This window comes from Acanthochromis polyacanthus, chromosome 12 (assembly GCF_021347895.1).
Source record: "Acanthochromis polyacanthus isolate Apoly-LR-REF ecotype Palm Island chromosome 12, KAUST_Apoly_ChrSc, whole genome shotgun sequence".
Taxonomy (NCBI): Eukaryota; Metazoa; Chordata; class Actinopteri; family Pomacentridae; genus Acanthochromis; species Acanthochromis polyacanthus.
Genome location: NC_067124.1, coordinates 19,923,321 through 19,946,331, shown reverse-complemented (window position 1 = coordinate 19,946,331; position 23,011 = coordinate 19,923,321). Strand labels below are relative to the sequence as shown.

At 42.7% G+C, this 23,011-nt stretch overlaps 1 protein-coding gene across 4 annotated transcripts in view; it reads left to right on the top strand.

Annotated features, from left to right (window-relative positions):
* cadm4 (cell adhesion molecule 4) overlaps positions 1-23,011 on the top strand; it is a 146,638-nt gene that overhangs the window by 87,598 nt on the left and 36,029 nt on the right. For 2 of the 4 annotated variants that reach the window (XM_022193142.2, XM_051956659.1), the window contains exon 1: positions 19,303-20,073. The exons of the other annotated variants lie outside the window; for them this stretch is intronic. In XM_022193142.2, coding sequence (XP_022048834.1) covers positions 19,971-20,073 — 103 coding nt within the window. In that variant the 5' untranslated portion in view covers positions 19,303-19,970. Of the gene's footprint in view, positions 1-19,302; positions 20,074-23,011 lie in introns of those variants that run through there. 4 annotated transcript variants of the gene reach the window in all.

The following is a 23,011-nucleotide window of genomic DNA, read 5'->3' as shown; positions in this document are numbered from 1 at the left end:
TGTGAAAACTGGTAAAAACACAAGACAAAAAAGCCTTACATAATGCTGGCTTTCCCATGTCGCTGTTTAAAATGGTGGGATACAGAGGGGATAAACTGTGTGACTTTATAGAGGCTCTGAGTGTAAATATGGGCAAACACCTGTGCAGTGTTGACTGTGCGTTTATTGGTCACCCTATTTGCAGAGTACTATTATCTCGGTCTGTCTGTGTAAGAATGTGTGGCCTCCTTGCCTTGCACAAGGTTTCAAATTTACTGGGTATGAGACCCAAAACAAAACAAGGACAGGGACACAATGGCAGAAGAAAAAGTTAAAAAGAACTCTTTTGTCTGCTGTTATTTTACGACTCACAATGACCTGAGTGTTTGGCAAGAGAGATAAGAGGGAGGGTAAGAGAGATGAGCCGGTGACAGAAGTGACAGATGATGCCGCAGAGTACTGTAAATGGTAAATAATCCCAGCAGAGGGAGACAAGTGAGGGAAGGGGGTAGGGAATAATGGAAAGCATGGGGAGGAGAGAGGAGGAGTGGATAGTCAATTATGCAGGGAATGGGGTAGGTCAAAAATGTGCGGCCTCCTGAAAATGCAGCATGATAGCCCACTCGCCATATAAACACAGGGATACATGTCGGGGTGATATTTCGACATGATTTTGGTGCAAAAATTTGTTTGGATTTTACGTGCTTTGCAATGATGCTGAAATTTCCTCTCGCTTGCTTCATTCCGCCCATGCACACATGAATATATGCTTACATTTGCACTCTTTCACAAACTTACAAAGTCACATACTTGTACGCACATACACACAAAGGCATCCCTATCTTCTCTGCCTCCCTTTGTCTGTCCTGGTGAATAAACAATAACTCATCTTTGTGACAATGAAAGTTGACATTCCACCCTTCCCATGGGGATCTATTCACAATGAATAGCTCCCTGCACAGTGAAGGAGCACCACACTGTCGGGTTGTCCCACCTCTTCTTCCCCTTACTGTTCCTCTGCCACTTCTCATATTCCCACCAACCCTTTTCCCGTCCCCGTCTCCGTCGCTGGAGTTAAATTCAAATCGTGCAGGCTGCTTGATGAATCCATTGTTACCAAAGCACTTCACAGAGAGAGCTAAATGCGGGCTGAATTAATGGGGGCTCAGGACCAAATAGCTTTGAAAAGGCAGCTCCTCTTCAGCTTTTCTCATTGCTCATGTTCATCCCTTACTCCCCTTTTTGCTTTCTTTCTTGTATACTCTGTCTCCCACTCACTCAGTTTTTTCCTCCTCCCCTCAGGGCTTAGATAAATACTCTTTCTACCTCCCCCCCCTCTCTGATGAGGATTCTCTCCATCTCTCTCTGATGCCTTTCATCTTTTCTTGTTTCTGTGTTTTTATCTATCACGTATCTCTGCTGCTTCCTCCCTCTCTCCCTCTCTTTCTTGCTACCTCTTTGTTTTCCCTTTCTCATTCTGTCATCACAAATTACCTCTCCTCTCAGTCTCTCCTTCTCGGCGCAGCTCTCTCTGTTTGTATGTTTCCCTCGTCGGTCTCCATCTCCTATCAGTTTACTCTTTCTCTTCTCCTCCGCGTCCGTCCCTTCATTCCTCTTTCACTCCTCTTTGAGCAGCAGGGAGTCCACAGTCCTCTGGGGTGTGTTTGGTGTCACGGTGAAGCTTGTCTTGTCGCTGCAGGCAGCTTTCATCACCACTGGCCTTAAAGAAGCACACACACGTGCACACGCACACACAAATAGATACTGAATTGTAGCAACTTGGGGTTGATCCTTCAGGGAGAATTTTGGCCTAAGGGCTGTGACATTATCAAAGCGCTCTCCTAAATGCAGTAAGCTTGAGCTTTTGTGTGTGCGTGCGTGTGAGGATGTGAAGTTTTGTCCATGCTATGATTCCACACAGAGATATTAACTGTTTTAATATGCATTCGTCTGCTCTGCACGTGTGCACGAGTGTACGTCCCAATGCTCGAATCTACTGGAGGTTACCATCAGCCTCAAATTCACATTTCATCTGTGTGGCTGTAATTTGTGTGTGTCCCTGTGCTCCAATATTATACAGGAGCCAGCACATTGAATTGCGGTTGCTCTTTATGTGTGTGTACGTGCATGTGTGTACGTGCACGTGCAACCTATCGAGCTCCTCCTCCCTCCTGTCCTCTCTTTGAACTCTGCTCCAGCATTCACCGCAGTAACTGCCGGACAAAAGGACCATACCAATCAGGTTGTGTGAACACACCCTCACACATGGAAGGTTAATCAGTTTCACTTCTTAACGATTTTCACCCAAAAAAAAACCAGCCAGAGTTGTATTGAAAGAAACACACCAGATCCGCTGTAACTGATTTTCTCTTAAATTTTATGCTCCCACGCAACAGAAAGTTGCTGTTTCCTGCTGCCAAAGGAAACTGTTCACCACAATTTACAGTTAACCAAGGTCTTTCTGTGACAAAAACAACTCAGAATATGCTTCCCATAATCAATAGAGAAATGAAATAAACATAAAATGCAGAAGTTGTGCCGGTTTTGCTGCAGATCATCCCTCTCTGATGCCTTAGAAATAGTAATTAATAATACTGGAAATTGAAAATACAAGTGCTGCAAATTGTGTTATTTAAAACCAATATTTTACCATTTCGCACTTGTTTTTCAAAAAAAAAATCTGTGGAAAAAATAATTTTCTTCGAAAAATAAAAATGGAAAACAACTCAGCAAGCTGTCCAAGCTGTGTATATCCATGTGTTAGACTGATGCACAAGGAATCAAATAAATACTTAAGCACTGGTACATATGAGATGGCGCGACAGGGACATCAGTGAAGGACAGACAATGTACAGTAGATAAAACGCAGAACGTAATGGATTATGAATACCAAGCAAGGTGCACAACATGACCAACGGATAAGAACCAGTGCGATGCAGGCTGACATGTGGGAGGACAGGAGGAGTGAAGGAGGGTGTTGGCAGTGACGGTAAAAAAAAAAAGGATGGAGTCAAGGAGAGGTGGCACGATGGAGGTTGTTGGGCAGGAAAGGAATGCAAGGTACAAGACAACAAGAACAACAGAAGGAGAGAGAAAGGAGGGCCAGAGAGAAAGGAGGACTGGTGAAGCGATGAGCCGAAAAAGCACAGCACACCGGGGAGAGATAGAAATGATGGAAGGATCGCAGCCGAGGCGTAGGGACAGACGGATAGAGAGACAATGATAGAGTGTGGCGGAGGGAGGGATGGCATGAGACTAAAAAACAGGAGGTTTGCAGTGTCTCCTGCTGCCTGGAGTGATGGTATGGTAACATAATAGCATACTGTTTGACAGATCCTTATAGCCGGCGTTCCTCACACTCGTGCACGAACATTTTATAAGAATGAGGGGCCAGAGTGACAATAGAGCCCTGAAAGTGATAGAAGCTGCAACCACTTAGATGATGTCCTCGGTGTTCTTCAAAAATGAAACATTGAAGTTCCCTGAGTAAATTATAGGTAACTATTGGTTCATATTATCTGCTATTTCAGGTTTGTCTCTGATAAATCTTGTTTTCTCCGTTGTTTGGCTCAGCCTCCACACAAAGAGAAGAACCCAGCTGTGTCGGTCAATCAGAGCAGCAGCAACTTCCGAGAACTATTGTTGTAACTGTGAATAAAACACGTGCCATTGTTGCCATAAATATGTAAAATTGACACCAATCCGCACTTGTTCTGATTTAAACTACTGATTGTAATGTCATGGTGCTGTAAGACACAAGATTTAGATCAATATGTTGGGAGTTGCATACTAAATGATTCCTCTCTCGTTTATCGCCTACTTTTACACAATGAATGGGACTTTCCTGTCCAAAACTGACCGTCCAAGATAACTCAATTGCCCGACACAGAAGCACAAAAGAAAAGAGGTGCAGGGTGGAATGTGACAGAGCCAGAAAAGGTGTAGGACACAGACAAAGTAAGGCTGGTGGTGTGCCAAAGGATTATCAGGCTGATTTACAGCAGATTTTCCAATCCGGACAATTGGATCAAAGGCTTGATCGAGACAGGGGTCAGCCTAAATGTATCTGGTACCAGTGAAGGTTTTTAAGATTCATTTCAGCTAACCCTGTGAACTTGACAGATCGGTTTGAATTACCTCAATAATGCCAGAGATGTCTAATGATTATTAACCAGCATTTGTAAAAATCCCAACCAAAGCCTGTACTGCATGGGGATCACATATTCTATCCAGCAGTAAATCCTACAGTACCAAGCGGAAGGAGAGTTTATTATAGTGTGATGTGAGGTGGAGCATGCTGAGTCTGATCCTTTGGCTTCAGCGTGGTTTTCAAAGGCGTTTCATTGCAGTCAGTCAGTGTTATAGTCAGCAGAAATGTCTACGTTTTATTACGAGATAATGCTTTTGTTTGTTTAAGTTTGTGCTGAAGTTTGTGCTGAACAACAGTGGAACAAAATAGCCCTCTTTGGTACAATCAGTAAATGCCATTTTTGTTGCCTTTTTTTTTCTCCTTTAAAAGCATCTTGAACAGACTTGAAAATGAACAAGACAGAAAATCCATCACAGTAGAAATGAAGCTTTGATTTGGTCCTGTTACAGTTCTGTTTTATCATTATCTCATTGTGCCAGAGAGTCCCCAGGTTGAGTGCTTTCATATCACTGGGTTACGTTGGGCTCTGCTTACTGTCAATCACCTGACAGCTACTATAAGAAATAAAATTCTCTGGCGGGGCATAATCCCTCTCAAAATATGTTGCATTACAAACACTGTCGCTGTCTGAAATATCAGCACAGGGACACATTCTAATTTGAGGCAGCTAGCCAGCCCAGTCATAAATTTCAAGATAGATTTTGTTTGAATGTGCGACGCAAAATGTTTGATAAAACATAAACCGAAGTTTGAAGTGCGTCGATGTCTGCAACCTGTAAATGACACTAGTCGTTTGAATGAGTTTTACTTCATCTTTCTCTGATCCAAATCTTACTAGGAGCATAAAACACATATCAACTGGCGGTTTACTCATAGTTACTGTGCATATCTGACTCAGTATATGTGCAAAATCTGTTTAGGTTTTATAGTCACAGAGTGCCTCCTACGTGCCGAGTGAAGGCGAGAGGCGGGAGTGGAGCTGATGAGAATGAGATTCGAGTGCTTTGCCATCAGTACTATGTGAAAAGGACATAAAAACGGAGTGAAAAGCTTGACAGTGGAAAAGAGAAGTCGCTTAGTGCTGGTGACATTGAAACATTATTGACCAACTCCCCTCCCCGACTCTGTTCTTTTGATCGCACTAGTTTGTCCCAGTAGAGAAGCTCACCTGATTGGCTGCCTTTCATGGGCAGGCTGCTTGGGTCCCGAGGTGAGCGTGTTTTCTGATACGTGGTTGCTAGGTGATGGATGTTAGTATGAGAAGATGGGTGTGGAGAAAGGACCAGCTGCACTGAATGATTGTAACTATGTCTGTTGTGTGTGTGTGTGTGTGATTCAGCTTGGGTTGTGTGGATATCTGTGTTCGCACGCATGAGTGCATTTGCATCGTTTACTGTGCCGGTTCCCTCCAAAATAACTCCATGATTGAACTGCACTGTTACGCATATATCAATTAAACAGTGTATGTGTGTGTGCGTGCGTGCATGCGTGTGTGTGTGATAGGCTCCTGCAGGCAAAGCAGTGTAATAACTATCATTACAAACCATGGGCTGAAGTCCTCATTTAAGACTAAGAGGAAATTAAAGGATGACTGCTGTCAGGGCTATAGCTTTCATGAAACACAGTGTGTGTCTCTGTGTGCATGCATGTGTGTGTTTGTGGGTGGCATAGCCTGTGTTGGGAGGTGAATACATATAGGATTCTTATGCAAACATTCTGTCAGATATGAGGGATTTTCTGAGGTCATGTAATAAAACTGGAACTCTTCATCTATCTCCCTTCTTCGCACACAGCTCAGAATCTGTGTATTGGTGTGCTGGCCCCACATAGTGCCTTATTAGACCTGTTTGTGACTGCTGCAGCTTAATTTAGTCCCTGCTGGGGGTGTTATTGTCTTCATTAGAATTATCAACAGGTGTACTGGGGCCTCGCAGATACAACACTACCTGATAGCAGCAGTGCTACAAGTGTTTATAATGCTAGTTGGTGTGTAATTCCTCTTCTTGTGGTTAGTCTCTAAATAGTCTCAAATCCCCTGAGTTCCCTCAAGCTAGGTAACCAGCCGTGCTGTTGATCAAGCTGAATTAAATGTGAAATCTGAATTTTTTTTTTAAAGAAGATGAGAGGTATATAAAATTTGGGCTGGTTAATTGCTGTAAGCTACTCATTTGATACATCGCTCTGCTGAGGCTTGGCAGACTCTCCGTCCACTTTGAGTCATCCAGGAGTAAACAGAGGAATGAGGAATGTGCATGCTTGTAGGTGTGTGTGTGCGTGCGCTGAATTCACTGTGCACTGCGTTCTGAGAGGTGCTTTTCGCTTGTGGAAGTGGTCGGAACAAGTATTTGATTGTTGAAGGCAAACAGTGTCCAGTTGCCAAACGTACAATGAATGAGAGAAACAAAGCCCTGAATTGATCATTTTTCTTTCACTTGACGCTAAAGGATAGTGGCTGAAGCAACTTTTGCTCCTCTTGGCCCCCAGCTGTGAGCCACTGAGTGCTGTGTGTGACTGACAGTCCTTATATAAAGTTAGGGTGAAATAAAAACATTTGAAAGGTTTTCCCATGAATTTTCTTTTTGAACTAAAAACGAATTGATGAACAGTCCAGTTGAAAAACAATTAGCAGATTGGAGTGGGTTTTCTAAAGTCCGCCAGTGAGTGTGTGTGTGTCTGTGTGTATGTGTGGTATACGTTTGGCCTTCTCTCCTTATTAAAAATATGATTAATATGCTGTAGATGTGTCTGCTTAATAGTTCCCACACAGCAGTGACTGATTGGTGTGTGTGTGTGTGTGTGTGTGTATGTGTGGTGTGCCGTATGGTCATTGCTCAGTCCAGTGGAAGAGAGCACTAAAGCTTATTATGTAGGTAAAAACAGTGGTGGCGAGTTATAAATGAATAAACACAGCCTGAGGGTAGTTAGAGCTGGAGGACGTGAGGAGAGCAGAAGAAGAGGGCAGAATGAACAAAATCAGTGCTGTGTCAGGGTCACTTGTGTGGAGGCAGTGATAGGTACTTTTGAACATGCCAACTAGCTGTTTAGTACAGTATGCATGTGGGCAGTGTGTGGAGTGTCAGTGCGGGAGGGACAGAGGGAAATATGCTGTTTTTGATACCTTTAGCTATCTGATGTCTGCAAAAGAAACAAACTTTGAACACAACGACTGTCACCCTTCTTTTGTCCTCAGAGAGAAAAAACAAACATGAAAATAATATTTTTTTGTAGAAAAACAAACCGTCAGAAAAACAACCAAGAACAAGAAAGGACTGAATGAGAATAAATAAAATCAAAACCCACAAGACAGTTCATGTTCCTGCACCTGAGACAGCAGTGGCAGAAAGACAGATAGTGATAAGACCCGAGAAGTAATAGTCTGAAGAAAAGTTATGAATTTGTTCAGATCCAATAATCATGCTTTCCTTACCTATCAGTAATCATTACTGTAATCAATCATTGCCTTTTAAACCACATTTAGTAGCCTCATCATGTGTCACAATTAGTGAGATTGTAATTTGTCTGCATAGATCTTCATTTGTCTGACACGATCATTTAAAGCTGCAGTAGTCAGAGATCTTGAAAAGGCTAAATAAACTTAGACTTGAAAATACTGCTCTCCTCTCGCAGCTCTCCATCGTCTCTGTCTGAAGCCCTTCATACCAGACGAGCACTGGCATATACAAATGTGGTTCAGTTTAATGATTTTTCTTTCTTTGCAAACAAGTCTTTTGAGATAACAAGCTTGGAGTCCATGTAGAGGTCAGTGTAATCACAAAATGCTTTCCATTTCTGACACACTTTATCTGTATTGATGAAAGCATCATTAGTTCTATTTTAGATCCTTCCTCAAAGTCAGTCTTCCTTTTTTGCAGGATTATTAGCCACTGACTCAGGCTTTTGCACCATCTAAAGGGACATGAGTGGACATTGGCATTTTCCCAAAACATTCAATAGTAATACACTTTCTCTGAAAACACCAGTTATTGGCCAGTGTCTCCTGTCACAATTTGTAATGCAAGAAACAGAGAACAGAGGACATGCAGAAACCTAGTTTCCTCTTGGACTTATGGTTATTATGGGAATTTTGTGCAATGGCACCAAAAGATTTCTGCCTAGCCTAGTTTTCATCTTGGGAAGTTAAATGTAGTTAGATGCACAGTCTCATATTGAAGCAATCGAAAGTTGCTGTGAGAGCAAATCACTTTTGACATTGAACATTTATCGTAACCCAGACTATAACCGTTTCCTAACAGTGTCCAACTAGTTATAGTGACAAAATTGAACTTAGTGGGGAGTGAAAGCGAAGTTAAGTCGCAAAGTAAAACGAAAACAAGATTTAAAAAAAAAAAATAGTGTACCAACACATGAACTTCAGTCTCCTGGGTAACTTCTTTGACTTGTGTTGCCATCATTGGTTCAACCTCAAACTGTGAAAACTTCTAGTACTGATGCAGATTTCATGGGCTACAAAGGGGACTGCATATCTCTGAGTGGTTTTGGCAGAACGGCAGCATTGATGACCTTGAAATGAGAATGGGTTAGCTGTGTAGAGCTTTAAAAAAATAGAAATAATAAAATAAAAACATATACTATATTGCACACACCGCTAACAGCAAAGCCCTACACTCTATTGGCCTTTAACATTGCTTATCTTGATGGTGTCAGCCAGCAGTTTAAGAAACTTTTCTAAAAATTACCTTTTTCCATTCTTCACGTGTTGTGGTTCTTTCTCGACACCATAAAGTGTTCCCATAAAAACGTGTATTAATTATGTGCAACACCTTCACTTCATATCATAGATCAAGACACTTTCTCTACACTCTGATCTGTAAAAGAAAAGGCACACACAGCTGTAGTTACAAGTTTTTTTTGACATTCCAGTATAAAGAGAGTCCAAAATGAACAGAATAAATAAATGCAAATTACATTAGACGGCAACAATAGGCATAGAAAAAGAGAAGAGGAAAAAAGGGAACTCTGGGAGGGAAATCAGGAGAACTGCTGTCAGTGTCACCTTGTGGGAACAGTGAGTGTCCCAGTGAGGGATGTTTAGTACAAACTGGACTAAAGAGGAAAGGACAGGGGTTGGTGAAACAAGACGACAGCCTGATGAAAGAGGAGGAGCACTTACAACAGAGCTCTGACAGATTGTCATTAAGAGGGACAGCTGCCTTTTTCCTTGGTGACTCTTCTAATCTATAATCCACACACCAAGATACACACACATACAAATTCACCCACGTAAATCATTTTTCATTTTCCCTTGAGGTGCTGTAGTCATATTTAAACATGTGCAAACAGAAGTGCAGCAAGAAAAGCATAATCTAATTTAATAACATCCTCAGTCAGCATACAGTTTAAAAAAAACAATTATAAAAATTCTTGAAAATTGTGAGAGGAAAGGAGACTTTTCATTCACAGTGTCTCCAGTCATATTAGAATTTCTGCGCAATATATTTAATTCGAACAGATCTCTGTGAACCGTTACCATCATGGCTGGACACACACAATGGAGATGTGAACTGCATGGTCGTCTTCAAGAGGAAGTTCAAACAATATAAATGCAATTGTGCCTGCTATGCTGACATTATTCACAATTTGGGTGTCACATTATCTCCTCTACCAGAGACAGTCAGGCTGGACTTGAAAGAGTCCATCACTGTAATCATCCCTCCTCTCCTTAGCGGCAATGATGTGATACCCTCTTAGCTAAAGTTGTGTAATAGAGGTGGAATAATTTTACGCAAAGTCTTTGAAACGTGAGCACAATAAGATATGAATCCACCCAGGGAGGCACAAACAGAAGCAAAGGAGCAACCAAAGTTAAAGATGCATAACTTTAACTCAGTAACTATATGTATGGCATATTAGCGTTGCATTAAGATGGGCCTGAAAAAATCCAAACCTGGCCATTAAACATACACTCTCATGCATGTTGCTGTGTGTGCAGTATTGCACAGACATGCATACCTCATCGCAGAGGCAGACAGGCATAAATGAACTAATTAAACACTCTTTTTCCAGCATACACACTGCTGCAAGTCCATAAAACAGTGAATAATTGAGTGCACATACCTTCTGTGTATTAACATACTATAGCTTCAATATGCAGAGGCAAAATAGAGAAGAAAGAACGACAGTGAAGGAGGGGGAGCGTGTGACAGACAGACAGAGAGAGGGGAAGAGAGGAGATGGAAGAAACATGAAGAGAGCGGAGCAGAAACGCATGACAGGGAAAGAATGGAAAGAAGAAAGTGGGAGAGTGATAGGGAAGCAGTGGAGCAAATCAAAGTAAAATTAAGTGCATTTACATATTTAGATGAGCGCTTCTAGTCAGCCTGTCTAATTATTTCATCTCCATTTTTCATTTGCACACAGTTCGATCCAAAAGCAGCAGGCCGTGAGGAAAGTTTCTCTCTCTCCTTCCTTTATCACATTCACACTCGCCCCTCTCTCACTCTCTTCTGACTCTCCACCCCTTGTGGGCCGTCTTCGTTATCCGGGTCATTACCATACGCTTTTTGTCCGTTCGCACTTGTTCTTCCTATCTCCCTCACGCCCCTTGCTCCTGCTGTCTCTCACCATGTTTTGATGCATGCAAGATACTGCCCCCACGTGTCCAGAAATATGTGTGTGTGTGTGTGTGTGTGTGTGTGTGGGTGTTGGTGTGGTGGTGTTAGTGTGTGGTATTAATGCCCCTTCTACTGCCCATGTTTATGCATTGTGTTGTCCTGCAAAGAGAATGTGTATGTGTATGTCAGCGTCCAATATGTGTGTCTACACCCACCCACTACTAAACCTTTCAAATTTAGCATGAACCATGTCAAGAGCAGCCAAGCCACGTTAACCTTCCATCACTGATTTTCCCCTTTTCTTATGCCTTTCTTCACACTCCATAAATCTGTCTTTCTTCCTCACTCTCATAATCTTTCCTTCTCTGCCTCCTCTCTTTCTTCTCCCTCTTTGCCCTTACTGCTGCTCATCGCTTATTTGCATCTCCTTTCTACCTACAGTGCCTTCTCTTTGCACCTGTAAATGTCTCCCTCCATCTCCGAACATGCATACTCGTCAGCACCAATCTATTAGTGCGGTGTGTGTATGTGTGTGTGATAGCGTATCTTTGCTCTTGAGGCCACAGTGTGCGTTTCTGTTTATGTGAGAGTTCAGTTTGACTGCACTGTGTTGGTAGCAGACAATTTGTGCATTTTCCAGTAAGTGTTTGCATGCAGCAGGGTGTTTGCCGCCTGTGCGGCATTTGCTGAACCCCCCCACTTCTTTTGTGCCAGGTGTGCGCACACATGCATGCAAGGGCATCTGCTGGCATAAAAGGTTGTTATGTGGCTTTAGGTGTTAATTGGTTGAGGAGCTTCGTTAATATTCTCCTTGTGAGCCTGCTCGTCAGGAACAGAGCTGGCAAACTGATGAGTGTGTGAATTTCCTCCAGGGAGAGAGCGAGCGAGAGAGAGAGAGAGAAAGAAAAAAGAGCGACGAGAAAGGAAGAAAGAGCAAGAAGAGTGACTGTCAGTGCAAAGACCCTCTGTAAGGTCAGAGAAGGAGAGGAGAGGAGAGCAAGAAAAGCATCGCAAAAAATGCAACAGAGGCAGAGAGGGCAAGCGGGGAGAAGGACAGACATGCAGGGAGGGGTTGGAACAGCAACAGACAGTAAGAAAGACAGAGAGAGATGAAGGGAGGGAAAGAGGGTGTGATAAAAGCCATAAGGGTTCCATTGAGGCACTGGGTGAAAGAAAAGATTATATCATGCAAGTTTGAAATTATCCCTTGTTAGGCATTTGTGAATTGGTGGAATGGGGGCAAGCCAATTGGCACCGAACCCCCGAGCGAGGTGGCCCAAAGTTGCCCTCAGGTTTTATCACCTACACTTTACCACGGCATGCAGCTAATCTGGTTCAGATCCTGCTTGTCACTGCACTGTGCACATTGAAATATATAAAACACTCCCAACAGAGCACCCAAAAATGAAGCATCTTATAGGCTGCCGGCCTCGACAGGTGATAAACACATCAATACCACATCACATGCACATAGCTGGAAAGTACAAAGAAGATAGCGAGCTAGTGCATACGCATACAGGCCACAGTGACAACGATCTGTCACACATGTACCAATCCAGGAACAAAGGAAAATGCCCACACACCTAATACACAAATGCAAGCACAGGTACCGAGAGCACAAAGAAGAAAGGACTGACACATGCAGCGCAGCAGAGGAACAGTGAGCAAAGAGTCGTAGTGTGTCACTGGGAGGTACGATACCACATGGATAATGAGTGTTACTCCCAGCAGGTAGTTTTTGTAGCGTGTGCTCACAGCACACGCAGAAACACTTGTTAGGAACCTTAGACAATACTTTTTTCAACTTGGCAGGTAACACTGTTTGCATTTATCTGAGCTGAATAAGGCATGAAGTGAGCTTAGCATTCTGTTGCATCCCAATGGGTGGAAGGGGCTTGCATGGTTATGCATAAAATATGGCTGAAATCTCACACTTAAAGTGTGTATCTTTTTATTAATGCATATGAGAACAGCAAGGGCCAAGAGCATATTTAAGTGTCACGTCTGCCTTAAAAAGAACTCTGCCTCGTTGGTCTATATGCTCTATCACCTTACATCCTGTAGTTCTCTTTATCTGAGCAAATGTGAAACCTGCAGCTTCATAGACTGCTGCTGTGTCTTTCCCGTCTGCAAGTGTTACATTACTATTTGCACTAGCAAGAGCTATCACCCCATGTGTCCCTAAATGTCTTGTGTGTGCCTGATGCACTTTTCATATGTAATCGTACAGCTGCTGTGTACCTGATTTCCGCTGTTTCAGTCTGTTCATACAGGTACTAGTATTTAAATGTCATAGTGTTGGGTTTCCAGCAAAACTTCCACACGGTGTATCTCCTGGCATGTTTCCAGGGCCATGTCTCTGGGCAGCTTCAGACATCTACGAAAATAGTAATCATCCTTTAGTTCATTCTTAAGTCAGTTAGGAAGAGATATTGTGCAAAAAACAAGGGACAGAACAAAAGCAAGAAGCAGGGGGAAAAAGAAATATGATGACTTTAAACACGTTGTAGATACATTTGTTGCAAAAATGTTTATTTTCAGTGAAATGTTGTTTCAAAAGTTTTACTTGAAGGGCTGCACAATGGTGTAGTGGTTAGCACTTTCGCCTTGCAGCTAGAAGATCTCTGGTTCACATCACAGCCTTCCTGGATCTTTCTGCATGGAGTTTGCATGTTCTCCTTGTGCATGCGTGGGTTTTCTCCGGGCACTCCGGCTTCCTGCCACAGTCCAAAAATATGTTGAGGTTAAATAATTATTCTAAATTGGCCCGTAGGTGTGACTGCAAGTGTGACTGTTTGTCTGTATATGTAGCCTTGTGACAGACTGGCGACATGTCCAGGATGTCCCCAAGTCAGCTGGGATAGGCTCCAACCCCCCCATGACCCTAGTGAGGATTGAGCGGTGTATAGGATAGTGGATGGATGAATGGCAGTTTCCTTGAATTGGTAACAGCAATGTACTTTAACATCACTTGCAAAATTAGTTTAGATGTACGCAAGACTACCCAAAAAAAAAAAACTATCATCGTATAATGTTATGGGGTTAGCATAACCCATGTCTTATCATCATAACAGAGCATAAAAATGTAACCAGAAAACATTTTGTTGTGAAATGATGTGTTGTATTTATGACTTTGTGCATTGTATTCCCTGAGGAAGAGCAGTATATTTGTCGACAGAGCACAAATCTGTATCAGATGCAACTGTCTCTGTCTCCTTCACAATGAATGATGGGAAATAATTCGAAATAAAATGACAAAGTCTTGAAAAACTGGGATGATAGAATAAAAACATTTTTGAGGTATGACAAAAAGTTCATCTGGTATCTGGGTTCCCTAGTTGGTAGGATCGAGGGTTTGCTTTCTCTTTCTTAAAAATGGATCCCATGCTTGGAGCATGAACCAGTTGTAAGAAAGTCTATTTTTTTTTAGCATGTCTGACCTGAGAGTCTTCGTCTAGCTTTTGTCCTCACTTACACTGAAGAGGAAGTTTCCTTAGAATGTGTTCCAAAGATCTAAATTGCAAATATGGGTCACATTTCTGTATGACCCCAAAACGTAATATTTTGTGGTTTTTGTCAGTATAAAAGCTTGTGCATGTCAGAAAGGTTTTGTGTATTTTTTCCATAACTACTGTATGTGATGAAGAGAATCGAGCACAGTGAAGGAAATAAAAGGAAGGCATTCTATTAAAGCGGTGAGCTTCAGCTGCCTTGTTCATCAATACTCGCCACCAGCCATCAACAGTATTTTCCATCTTCTGTTCTTGCACTGTGTCACTTAGGAGTGATGTGTTCTAAAATGCTTTCTCAAGTCTTTGCCAGGCTGGAAAAGAAAAAGCTACATTTGCACAGTTGTACAGTTGATGCGTGGTAAATGTATAATGGGATGAGACTAATAATAGGATGTCTACAGTGCCTACCACCTCTATGTCTTCCCTTCCACCCTAGAAAACCAGTGAAAAGACAGCGCCAAGTCTGTTCCCTGCCAAAAGTGACTTTAATCTCAGGGCTTACTGTAGATACACAGAACACAAAGGTGAGACAAAACAGTATATTAAAAACCACATTCCTTGCAAGTACCTTGCCAACCAAACCATGTAATTTCAGACAGCCAATGATTCAAATCCATAAGTCTGTTTTGTATTCTTATTAGCCTGTCATGCTGTGAGCGATATTGACTTTTATTTATTTGCCAGACTCCACAGTCAACAAATGGTGAAAGTAGAGAAAATCAACACTTTGTAATCCTAAATTGTGTAAAGAAAGACTGGTGGTGTCATTCAAACCTGCCCAAATGATTGGGCCGTATTGATTCCTTTGCCTGGGAGCATGAGGTGAGAAGGAAGTAGCCTGAGTTGTGCCTCCAGAAAATGCAGTCAGTGATAGTGTCCATAGATCGAGGAGCTGTGACTTTTCTAATTAGAGAGTTCAGAGCAAACCCAGTAGGATTAGCTAGCGCGTGGCTCTAGGCTAGCTATTAATGCCAAGTCAGCCAGACAAACAAGAAATCAGAAAGGGAGGAGAAGGGGCAAGGAAGAGGCTGAATTAGCATCCCAGTGTGACATGATATCATATCAATGTACTTGATCAAAATAGTTGTTTTTAACAGAAAGAAAATGGTTTGTAAGTTGGAATTTCGCTATTTCCCTTCAAAAGGTAAAAACAGTGTATAAGGAGTCAAATCTGTTGGTGTAGCAGAATCTAAAGCATGTGTTTTGTTAACATTGAGGAGAATCCCAGAGGAGATTACTCAACAGACAGATAATACTTTCTTGTGACTTGTGAATTTGTGGCAGCCCCATAAATCTTTTTTTTATAGGAAGGAGGAGAAGTTTGAGTGCTAATTGAATTGCTTTCAGAATATGGATTGGTATCTATTTTTTATATCTGCATATGCATGAACTCACATGCCTATACATTAATGTAACCTTGCTAATACTTGGATGTTTGCTGATGGTGAAACACCCATGGGGACACGCTCATTGGATTTATCTTCACTTTTCAGGAACACATACCCACCTTCACACTTTGCCAGCTAATAAACCCTGAAGATTCACGCCTACACAGACACATATACATGTACACCCCACCTCACTTATGCAATCCCCACCACGACACGCTTAGATGAACACACACACACACACACACACATGTAGCCCAATCTACTTGCCCGCAACAACCTCAAGGGAGACATAAGAAATAAATTCGACACTTCCGCTTACCCAAGAAGCGCCTTAAGGACAAAGAGAAATTTAATCTTGGATAAGCCTCCCGATAGAATCTCTGCATTAGCCCTCTGCTGCTGGTTCAAAGCTATCCCATCAACCCTTACCTCCCACACCTTGGCCCAATTCCCTCGCATCTCTCCTCCCCTACATTACTTGTTTATTTGTATTTTTTATTTCCTCCTCTCTGCCTCACTCCAACTGTCTCACCACTTCTTTTCCTTTTCCTGTCCTCTCCTTTGTCTTTAATTGTGCTCGTTTCTTCACCTCACTACTAATCTTTTTCCTTCTTTTTGTCCCTCCATCCTTTTGACCATTCATTTTTCCTCAGCTGTTGTCCACTTCATGCCTTCACAGCGTTTTTGCAGTCTTCCACACAGCCGGCATCTCTTCATCTATTCCCAGTCGTGGTACATACTGTATATATTTCTGTTCCTTTCCCTTGTCGGAGTGCTTTAATACCATTGGTATTAAATGCTGGCACGACCTCCTCGGCATACTTAAGCAGGCAGGGATCCTTGTAAGGCTGTTTGAGTGCTTAATATTTTCAGCACGCTGCTGACTTAAGCCCCTTAAGTGCTTTGGCAACACTTATTCCACGGTGGCACCAATGAAGCCCATTAAAAATTTGATTTGGATGAGAGAGAGAGAGGGAAAGAGAAAAAAAAAGGGAAGGAGGATAGGGGACACAATTTGCCATTACTTCCCTTCCTTCCGCACATACTGCGACAAAAACAAATATACCCATCAGGGGGTTGCCCACACAGGGACTTTGCAGACACACATATTCACACATACTTACCAGTTGTGCAATGATTTGCAGTGTGTTCTTCTTTATGTTGGTAATTATGTCCTTTGTTGCTCTATAAAGCACTTTGTGATGACCTTATTTTGTTAAAAGCACTTGATAAATAAATTTGACTTTATTTGACTTGATAATAGGGAGCGCTGTGTTTCAATTTGAATGCATAGAGATGTTTGTAAATAAATCCTGTTGGAGATTTGATGATTTTTATGATCAGCTGATTAAGAACAAGTATTTATAAAAGTGAAACTGTTGCCTTTTACAGTTTACAGGACAATGAAAGTCATGGACGCAGTGTCTGGTGTAGCTCGTTTCCACTATTGGCTTTGCATTGCCAGTTTTATTGCCAGTAGCAGTTATGATACTACATGTGGAAATGAGCTTGAACAAAGAAACTGCATTGTGCACAGCATGCTGATGCAAAATGTACCGACTGGTTGTTCTACCTGTTAGTGATGTTTCCGCAGTATATAGATGTGGAGCAGATACCTTTTAATGGGCCACATTCACATCAGCATTTCTCATAACACAGTCATAGTCATGTTTATCTCTGCTTTATCCATATCCACTTTGAATTACAAACACACACAAACGTGTACACAGTTCTCCTCAGCAGACAGCAGTGTGCATCCATGCAGCCATAAAAACACCCATTTAACATAAAGAGGCACTATGATGTCTCTGTCAGTGGCTGCATGGATAAATTAGTGGGTAGTAGATGGTGAAAGAGGCAAATGTACACTCTGCTTCAGTCAACACTGGACAGTCAAGCACATTCACGCGCACACACAGCCTCTGTTTGTCAACCTGAAAGACGACCATTGTCACTGCTGCCATCCACACACACACACACACACACACAGATGCATCTCTAACCGTCACAAAATAGTATGCAAAATATGCAGACACTGATCCCCCACTGACACACACACAATCTAAGCAAGGGGAGGGAGGCCAAGGTTATATAAACAAGTGGAAGACAGAAAACAGACAGACAGATGGATGTGATCAACAGCGATAGCACATTGGGATTATAACAGTTTTCATAGATCAACGGGAAGGAAGAGTAGCAAAACGAGGACAAGCTTGCGGAACCTAACTGCGACGGACTGGACAACTGAAGAAGGAGGACAGAGGAAGGGAGCTGAAATGGATAAACTAAACACAATTTAAGGAGATCAATTTGAACTTTGTTTCCGTCTATCTTCCGCCGGCCTCAGACCTGCCAGGCCCGAGCTGCTGGTGCACACCAACACAGAGTAATTTTCTCAGCATCAGCCAGTTGACCGATGAAGTCAGCACTGTAGGAAAGATTGGCGATGATCCGCTTTCAGCTTTGCCAGAAGTGTCAGGGCCGTCGCCGTTAGATCTCATTGTATTTGCAGCGGCACAGTGAGTGAGAGAGTGTGGGCAGCGTGTAGTAATCGGAGGATGACACCCGCACTTTATTCCATCAAATAGTGCTCAGTGAGGTGTGTGGTGCAGTTCGTCACGCTTTGTCTATACACTCTAAAAACACACATTAGGCACTCACCAAACACACCTGATCTACACACTCCAGCAGACCAGCAACGAATCGTGTCCTCAATCAGCAAAATTCTGTCCGGACTTTAAACACAGCAGGCTTTCAGATTAGTGTATGAGTGAGCGTGTATCTGGACTGCACCCAGTGGAGCATGTTGGATAGGAAGAGTTAGGCAGGTCGATGCTGCACGATTATACTGTCTGATAGCCTGTGATTATTCTGAGGTGTCTAAAATTACCATGTAAAATCACTGTCCATTTACGCTACAGTGTGTACACGATGGCGTATTGACAGCATTCTAGCATTCAAGCGAATAATGGTAGATACCTCGTCATGATAATGTGCAAGGCTCTGGGGTAAAATAGCGGACCAAATACGGAATATCTGTAACTGAAGTGTCTGACTGCAGTTTGCTCAACCCTGTGCAAGTTGGTTATTCTACAAAGGGCAAGGACTTTCATTTGCTCTTTACAGAGCACTACTCGAACTCAATGAATTTTATTTAACCTTAGCTATCTCCAGATGAGTTAGATAGTAAGATAGTGTCTCCATCTCTTCAAAGCCCTGGACAGTGTGGTAATAGCTGACTTGTGCCTGTGCCTGCAGATTTGTTGGGTGACACGAGCTGAAAACCTTATTTTGACTCATTAAAATACAATATGTTTGAAAATGAAGATTGTTGCACTAGATTTCTCTGTCCTTGAGGGCACAGCATTGTAGATAGCTCTATTTTAAAAGTTCCCATACAGTCAACGCTAGTACAGATAAACTAGATTTGCTTTGGAACATAGTTTCTCAGGCAGCATCTGACTCAAATATTGCAGTATTGATGCTTTCTGTTCTTTGGAGCAGTGTAGTTTGACCTACAGGAGACAACAAGCATGCATTGTTGTGGTTAACTGTGTAGCTGATTGTTAGGGCTGGTTTTGCTCACAACTCGCTTAGATCTGACCTCATTCAGTTAGTTTGCGAAGCTGCCACTACTGAATACAATTCCCGGTAAAGACTACAGTGTTGCAGGTCTGCTTGGACACCTTTTGGTATTGGTTTTTTCTGGTTTATTGATCTGAGAATCTTAGCCTTTGGTCTCAGGAGGCTCAGAGTACTGTGGAGAAAAAATAGCTTGCCTATCTGTGTTCGTTGTGTTGTGTCGTTTTGTTTAGATGGGACCGAGCCCTTGGATGGCTTTGTAGCAGCGAAGCTTTCCCATTTGTATGGATTTAAGGCAATATGCACCGAAAGTTCTTTCTAAACGATACAAGGTGCTAGTCAACAGAGGAAATTTGTTACTCTGAGCTCATCTCTGTCTGCATTGTGATATAGTGCCTAAATCACTAGCTCTGTTGTCACTCTGGGCTCTGGTCTGTGTGTTGCATGCAAGCCCTGGCAACAAGTCAATCCTATGTGACTTTGCAGCTACAGCAGTTTCTTTACATGCGTTGTGATGCAGTGTGGAGCATAAGACCACTTTCTTTATGTGTTTTCCTCAAACAACAACTTCTGTCTGATTGCGCTAATGTAAAGCCGAGCAGTTAGTGCGTGCACACGTCTGCAGCATTGCCGTTGAGAACAAATCAGAGTGCATGTGTGTGTGGGGGGGGGGGGCTAGTTTGTCTATAGCAAGTGCAGCCAGGGTCACAGAGGAGCCATTGATCAAACGTGCACAGCCACATACACGTTCACAACATACACACACACAACTTCTCAATACACAATGAGGCCTGTCCGAAGCTCTGTCCTCTGCCGCCTCCTCCCTGCCCCTTTCTCCCTGGCCTTGCGCAGCCTGGTCCTGGTCCTGGTCCTGCTCTGCTTCACTCGTAAGTCATGCATGCGTGCACTCAATCAGATGTGCATACACACACATTCAGATTAAATGAGATGTGCAGTATTGATTCGAGAGGGATACTCAGGTGTCATTACAGAGCAAATAACTCAGGGAAGCAAGCACATAATGTTCACATGTACACAGTCATTTCTTATTATAGCCAGGATGTGGCGATTTAGTATAAGTGGGTGCTCTTTGTTCATTTAAATGAATCTCCCTGTAGATATACCTCTAAATGTTGCAGTGTAATGTTTTTGTTAGTAAAACGATAACAGAATTGCGAATACGGTGGTAATTGGTGTAAAGTGATACAAAATTAGATCCAGTGCAGTGCCCAACATGTGACCAATGGGGGATAGCTCAGGATGGAATCATGAAACGAGGGCTTCAGATGAATTGTTCAAAATGCTGGTAATTAAGTTAGAATTGGTAATTAAGATTAAGTACAGAGAGAATATGATGACAGGAGTGTATGCCCAGGAGGTGAAAGGACTGGGGAACGAGAGACCAGACAGAGAAAGAGAGGGGACGGACGAACCAAAGGACTAAATGGAAATGGTAGCAAATGAAAACAGAGGGGAAAAAAAGATATAAGAGTGGCTAAAGCCTTTTTCTCAGCTTTTCTCTGAAGAACCTAATAAATTAAAGTTGGACCCTAGAGTGGGAGAGATATAGCGAACCAAACGAAGAGGTTTTTTTTAAATAGAAAAGGAATGGGGGAAACATGTGAAGTGCAAGAGACCAGTGTCTTTTCTGAGAGACACACTGACACAAGGAAAGGAGGATTTGGGCAGATAGAAACTTATACTGTATGTGATGGCGGGAGGGAGCAGAAAAAAAGAAATAGTGAGACGGAGATGGAGAACAGTGCAGTCTGTGTGTGTGTGGAAGAAAGACAGAGATGGAGGGGATGGGTACAAAGATAAAACAAGAGACAAGGCCTCAAAAGGAGCCGCATGAGGTCGGGATCTGAAACCAAGAGTCATAAAATTGATTGAACACAAGGCAGAGATGGTAAGAAAAAGCGGTATATGAAGTGCAGTGAGATCAGTGGCAGAGTTGCTCGGTGCTATTAATACCTCCTGTCATTATTATTATGCATTTAATACAGGATGATGTTCTTTCATTGGTAAACATAACACAGCTGTGCACAGTAACTTCTCCTCTTTGCCAAAATCTGAATCCAGTGGTTTCTTTTTTTGTTGTTGTTGTTTTTGCCTATTAAATCAGTGGAAGGTTTGTGAGATGTTAAAGAGGATGTAGGTGGGGGTGACAACAGGGGAGTGAGTGATACAGTGGAAGAATGAGTTTGTGTCTTGGCAGTCAGCTTGGTTATGTAACTCATGCCAGTACAGCAGTTCTTAATGCTCATGTGTATATGCACACAAACAGATTGGTACACGTTCTAGCTTGCACAGGTTTAGCACCATTTCTCCCACATACACATCCATCGGTGTCACACATATCATGTGCACAACATGTACACACAAAGGGAAGGCAGCCATGTGGTGGATTTTGAAAGGGTGTTAAGACCAGTGCTTTTGGCTGTGGTGACTCTCCAGTGCGGTTGCTGTCGTGTAATAGCCCTGTAAATTTCCTTTAAGCCGCTGTTGGGGTATGTGTGGTGGCCATTGTCGCAGGGCTGTTGGGGCTGTGACAGACCCGGGCCATAAAACGCTGCACAGTAGATAGAGCTAACCAGCTTTTGGCTGTCAGAAAATGGGAGGAAAGAGTGGGGAAAGAAGAGAGAGAGAGAGATGGTAGTTTGTGAAGGGTAAGAAGAGGTGAATAAGAGAGTAGAAAGAGTAATGGGACGGGTAGACGAGAGGAGAGGAGAGTGCTCAGGCAGATGCAGTGCAGCACGAGAGGGAAGAAGAGGGTATGGGGCAAGAGACGGACGGGGTGATTGAAATACGCCGAAGGGCTGGAGAGACATAACGATTCGAAGGTCAAAACGATGCAGGGAAAGGAGTGGAGGAGGTGCAAGAAATAAAGGGTATAGGTGATGAGATAAAGAGGACCACAGATTTCAATGCACAGGATGGAGGCAGCGTTGCCTTGGGAGCAAAATCGGAATGTTAAAAATAGGATGGGAAATATGTAAATAAATTAAAGTGAAAGTTTCTTTTGAGAGGTCAAGAGTGAAAAGAGACGGTTTTGTGCTGAATTTGCTGATTAGCAGTACAGTGCCAACAGCCCACCAGTGTGTGATGGAGAGAGAGCTCGGTGAGAAAACGTCTAAAGTTTCTGGTGGAGAGAAAGAGAGATTAAGAAAGACAGAGAGAAAGAGAGGGAAGGAGGAATAGAAAGTTAGGCAACAGGCTAAGCTTTATGACAGGCAATTAAAAGAAGCAAAAGCAGAGAAGAAGATGAAAGAGGGAGAGGGGACCTAGAAATGTAGTCTTTTGCTCAGCTCATTTGTTTTGTCCTCTTGTCCATTCACTTCTCTCATTTTTTTCTGTCTTTCACTTGCTTCCTCTCTTCCGCTCTCGCAGCACACTATAAAAACAGCATGATTATGCTGCAGACTTGAGCTGCAGAACAAATCACATTTAGCGAAGGAGAGTGTGGAGATAGAACCAGCAGAGAGGCAGGAAAAGATTCCCACTGAGTCGCAAAAGGGGAAAGAATGAGGGAGATTGCAAAGGGAATGAAAGCATATTGCAGTTCGGAAGGAAACTATTGCAAGGGCAGGAAAAACTACAAGAAGAAAGAAAAAGAAGGAGGGATGGGGTGAAGAGACAGCAGCTAACAGGGGAGAGAGATAGAAAGAGTTGCAACAATTCTCCTGAGGCCCAGGAGAGAAAGAGAGGAAAGGGGACCTTTAGGACACCACTAATGAGAAAGATGCATGATGAACGATGCAATAAAAGATAAGGGAGATGAGAAGGAGGAAGAAGACAGGAAGAAAAGAGAAGGGACGATGAAGG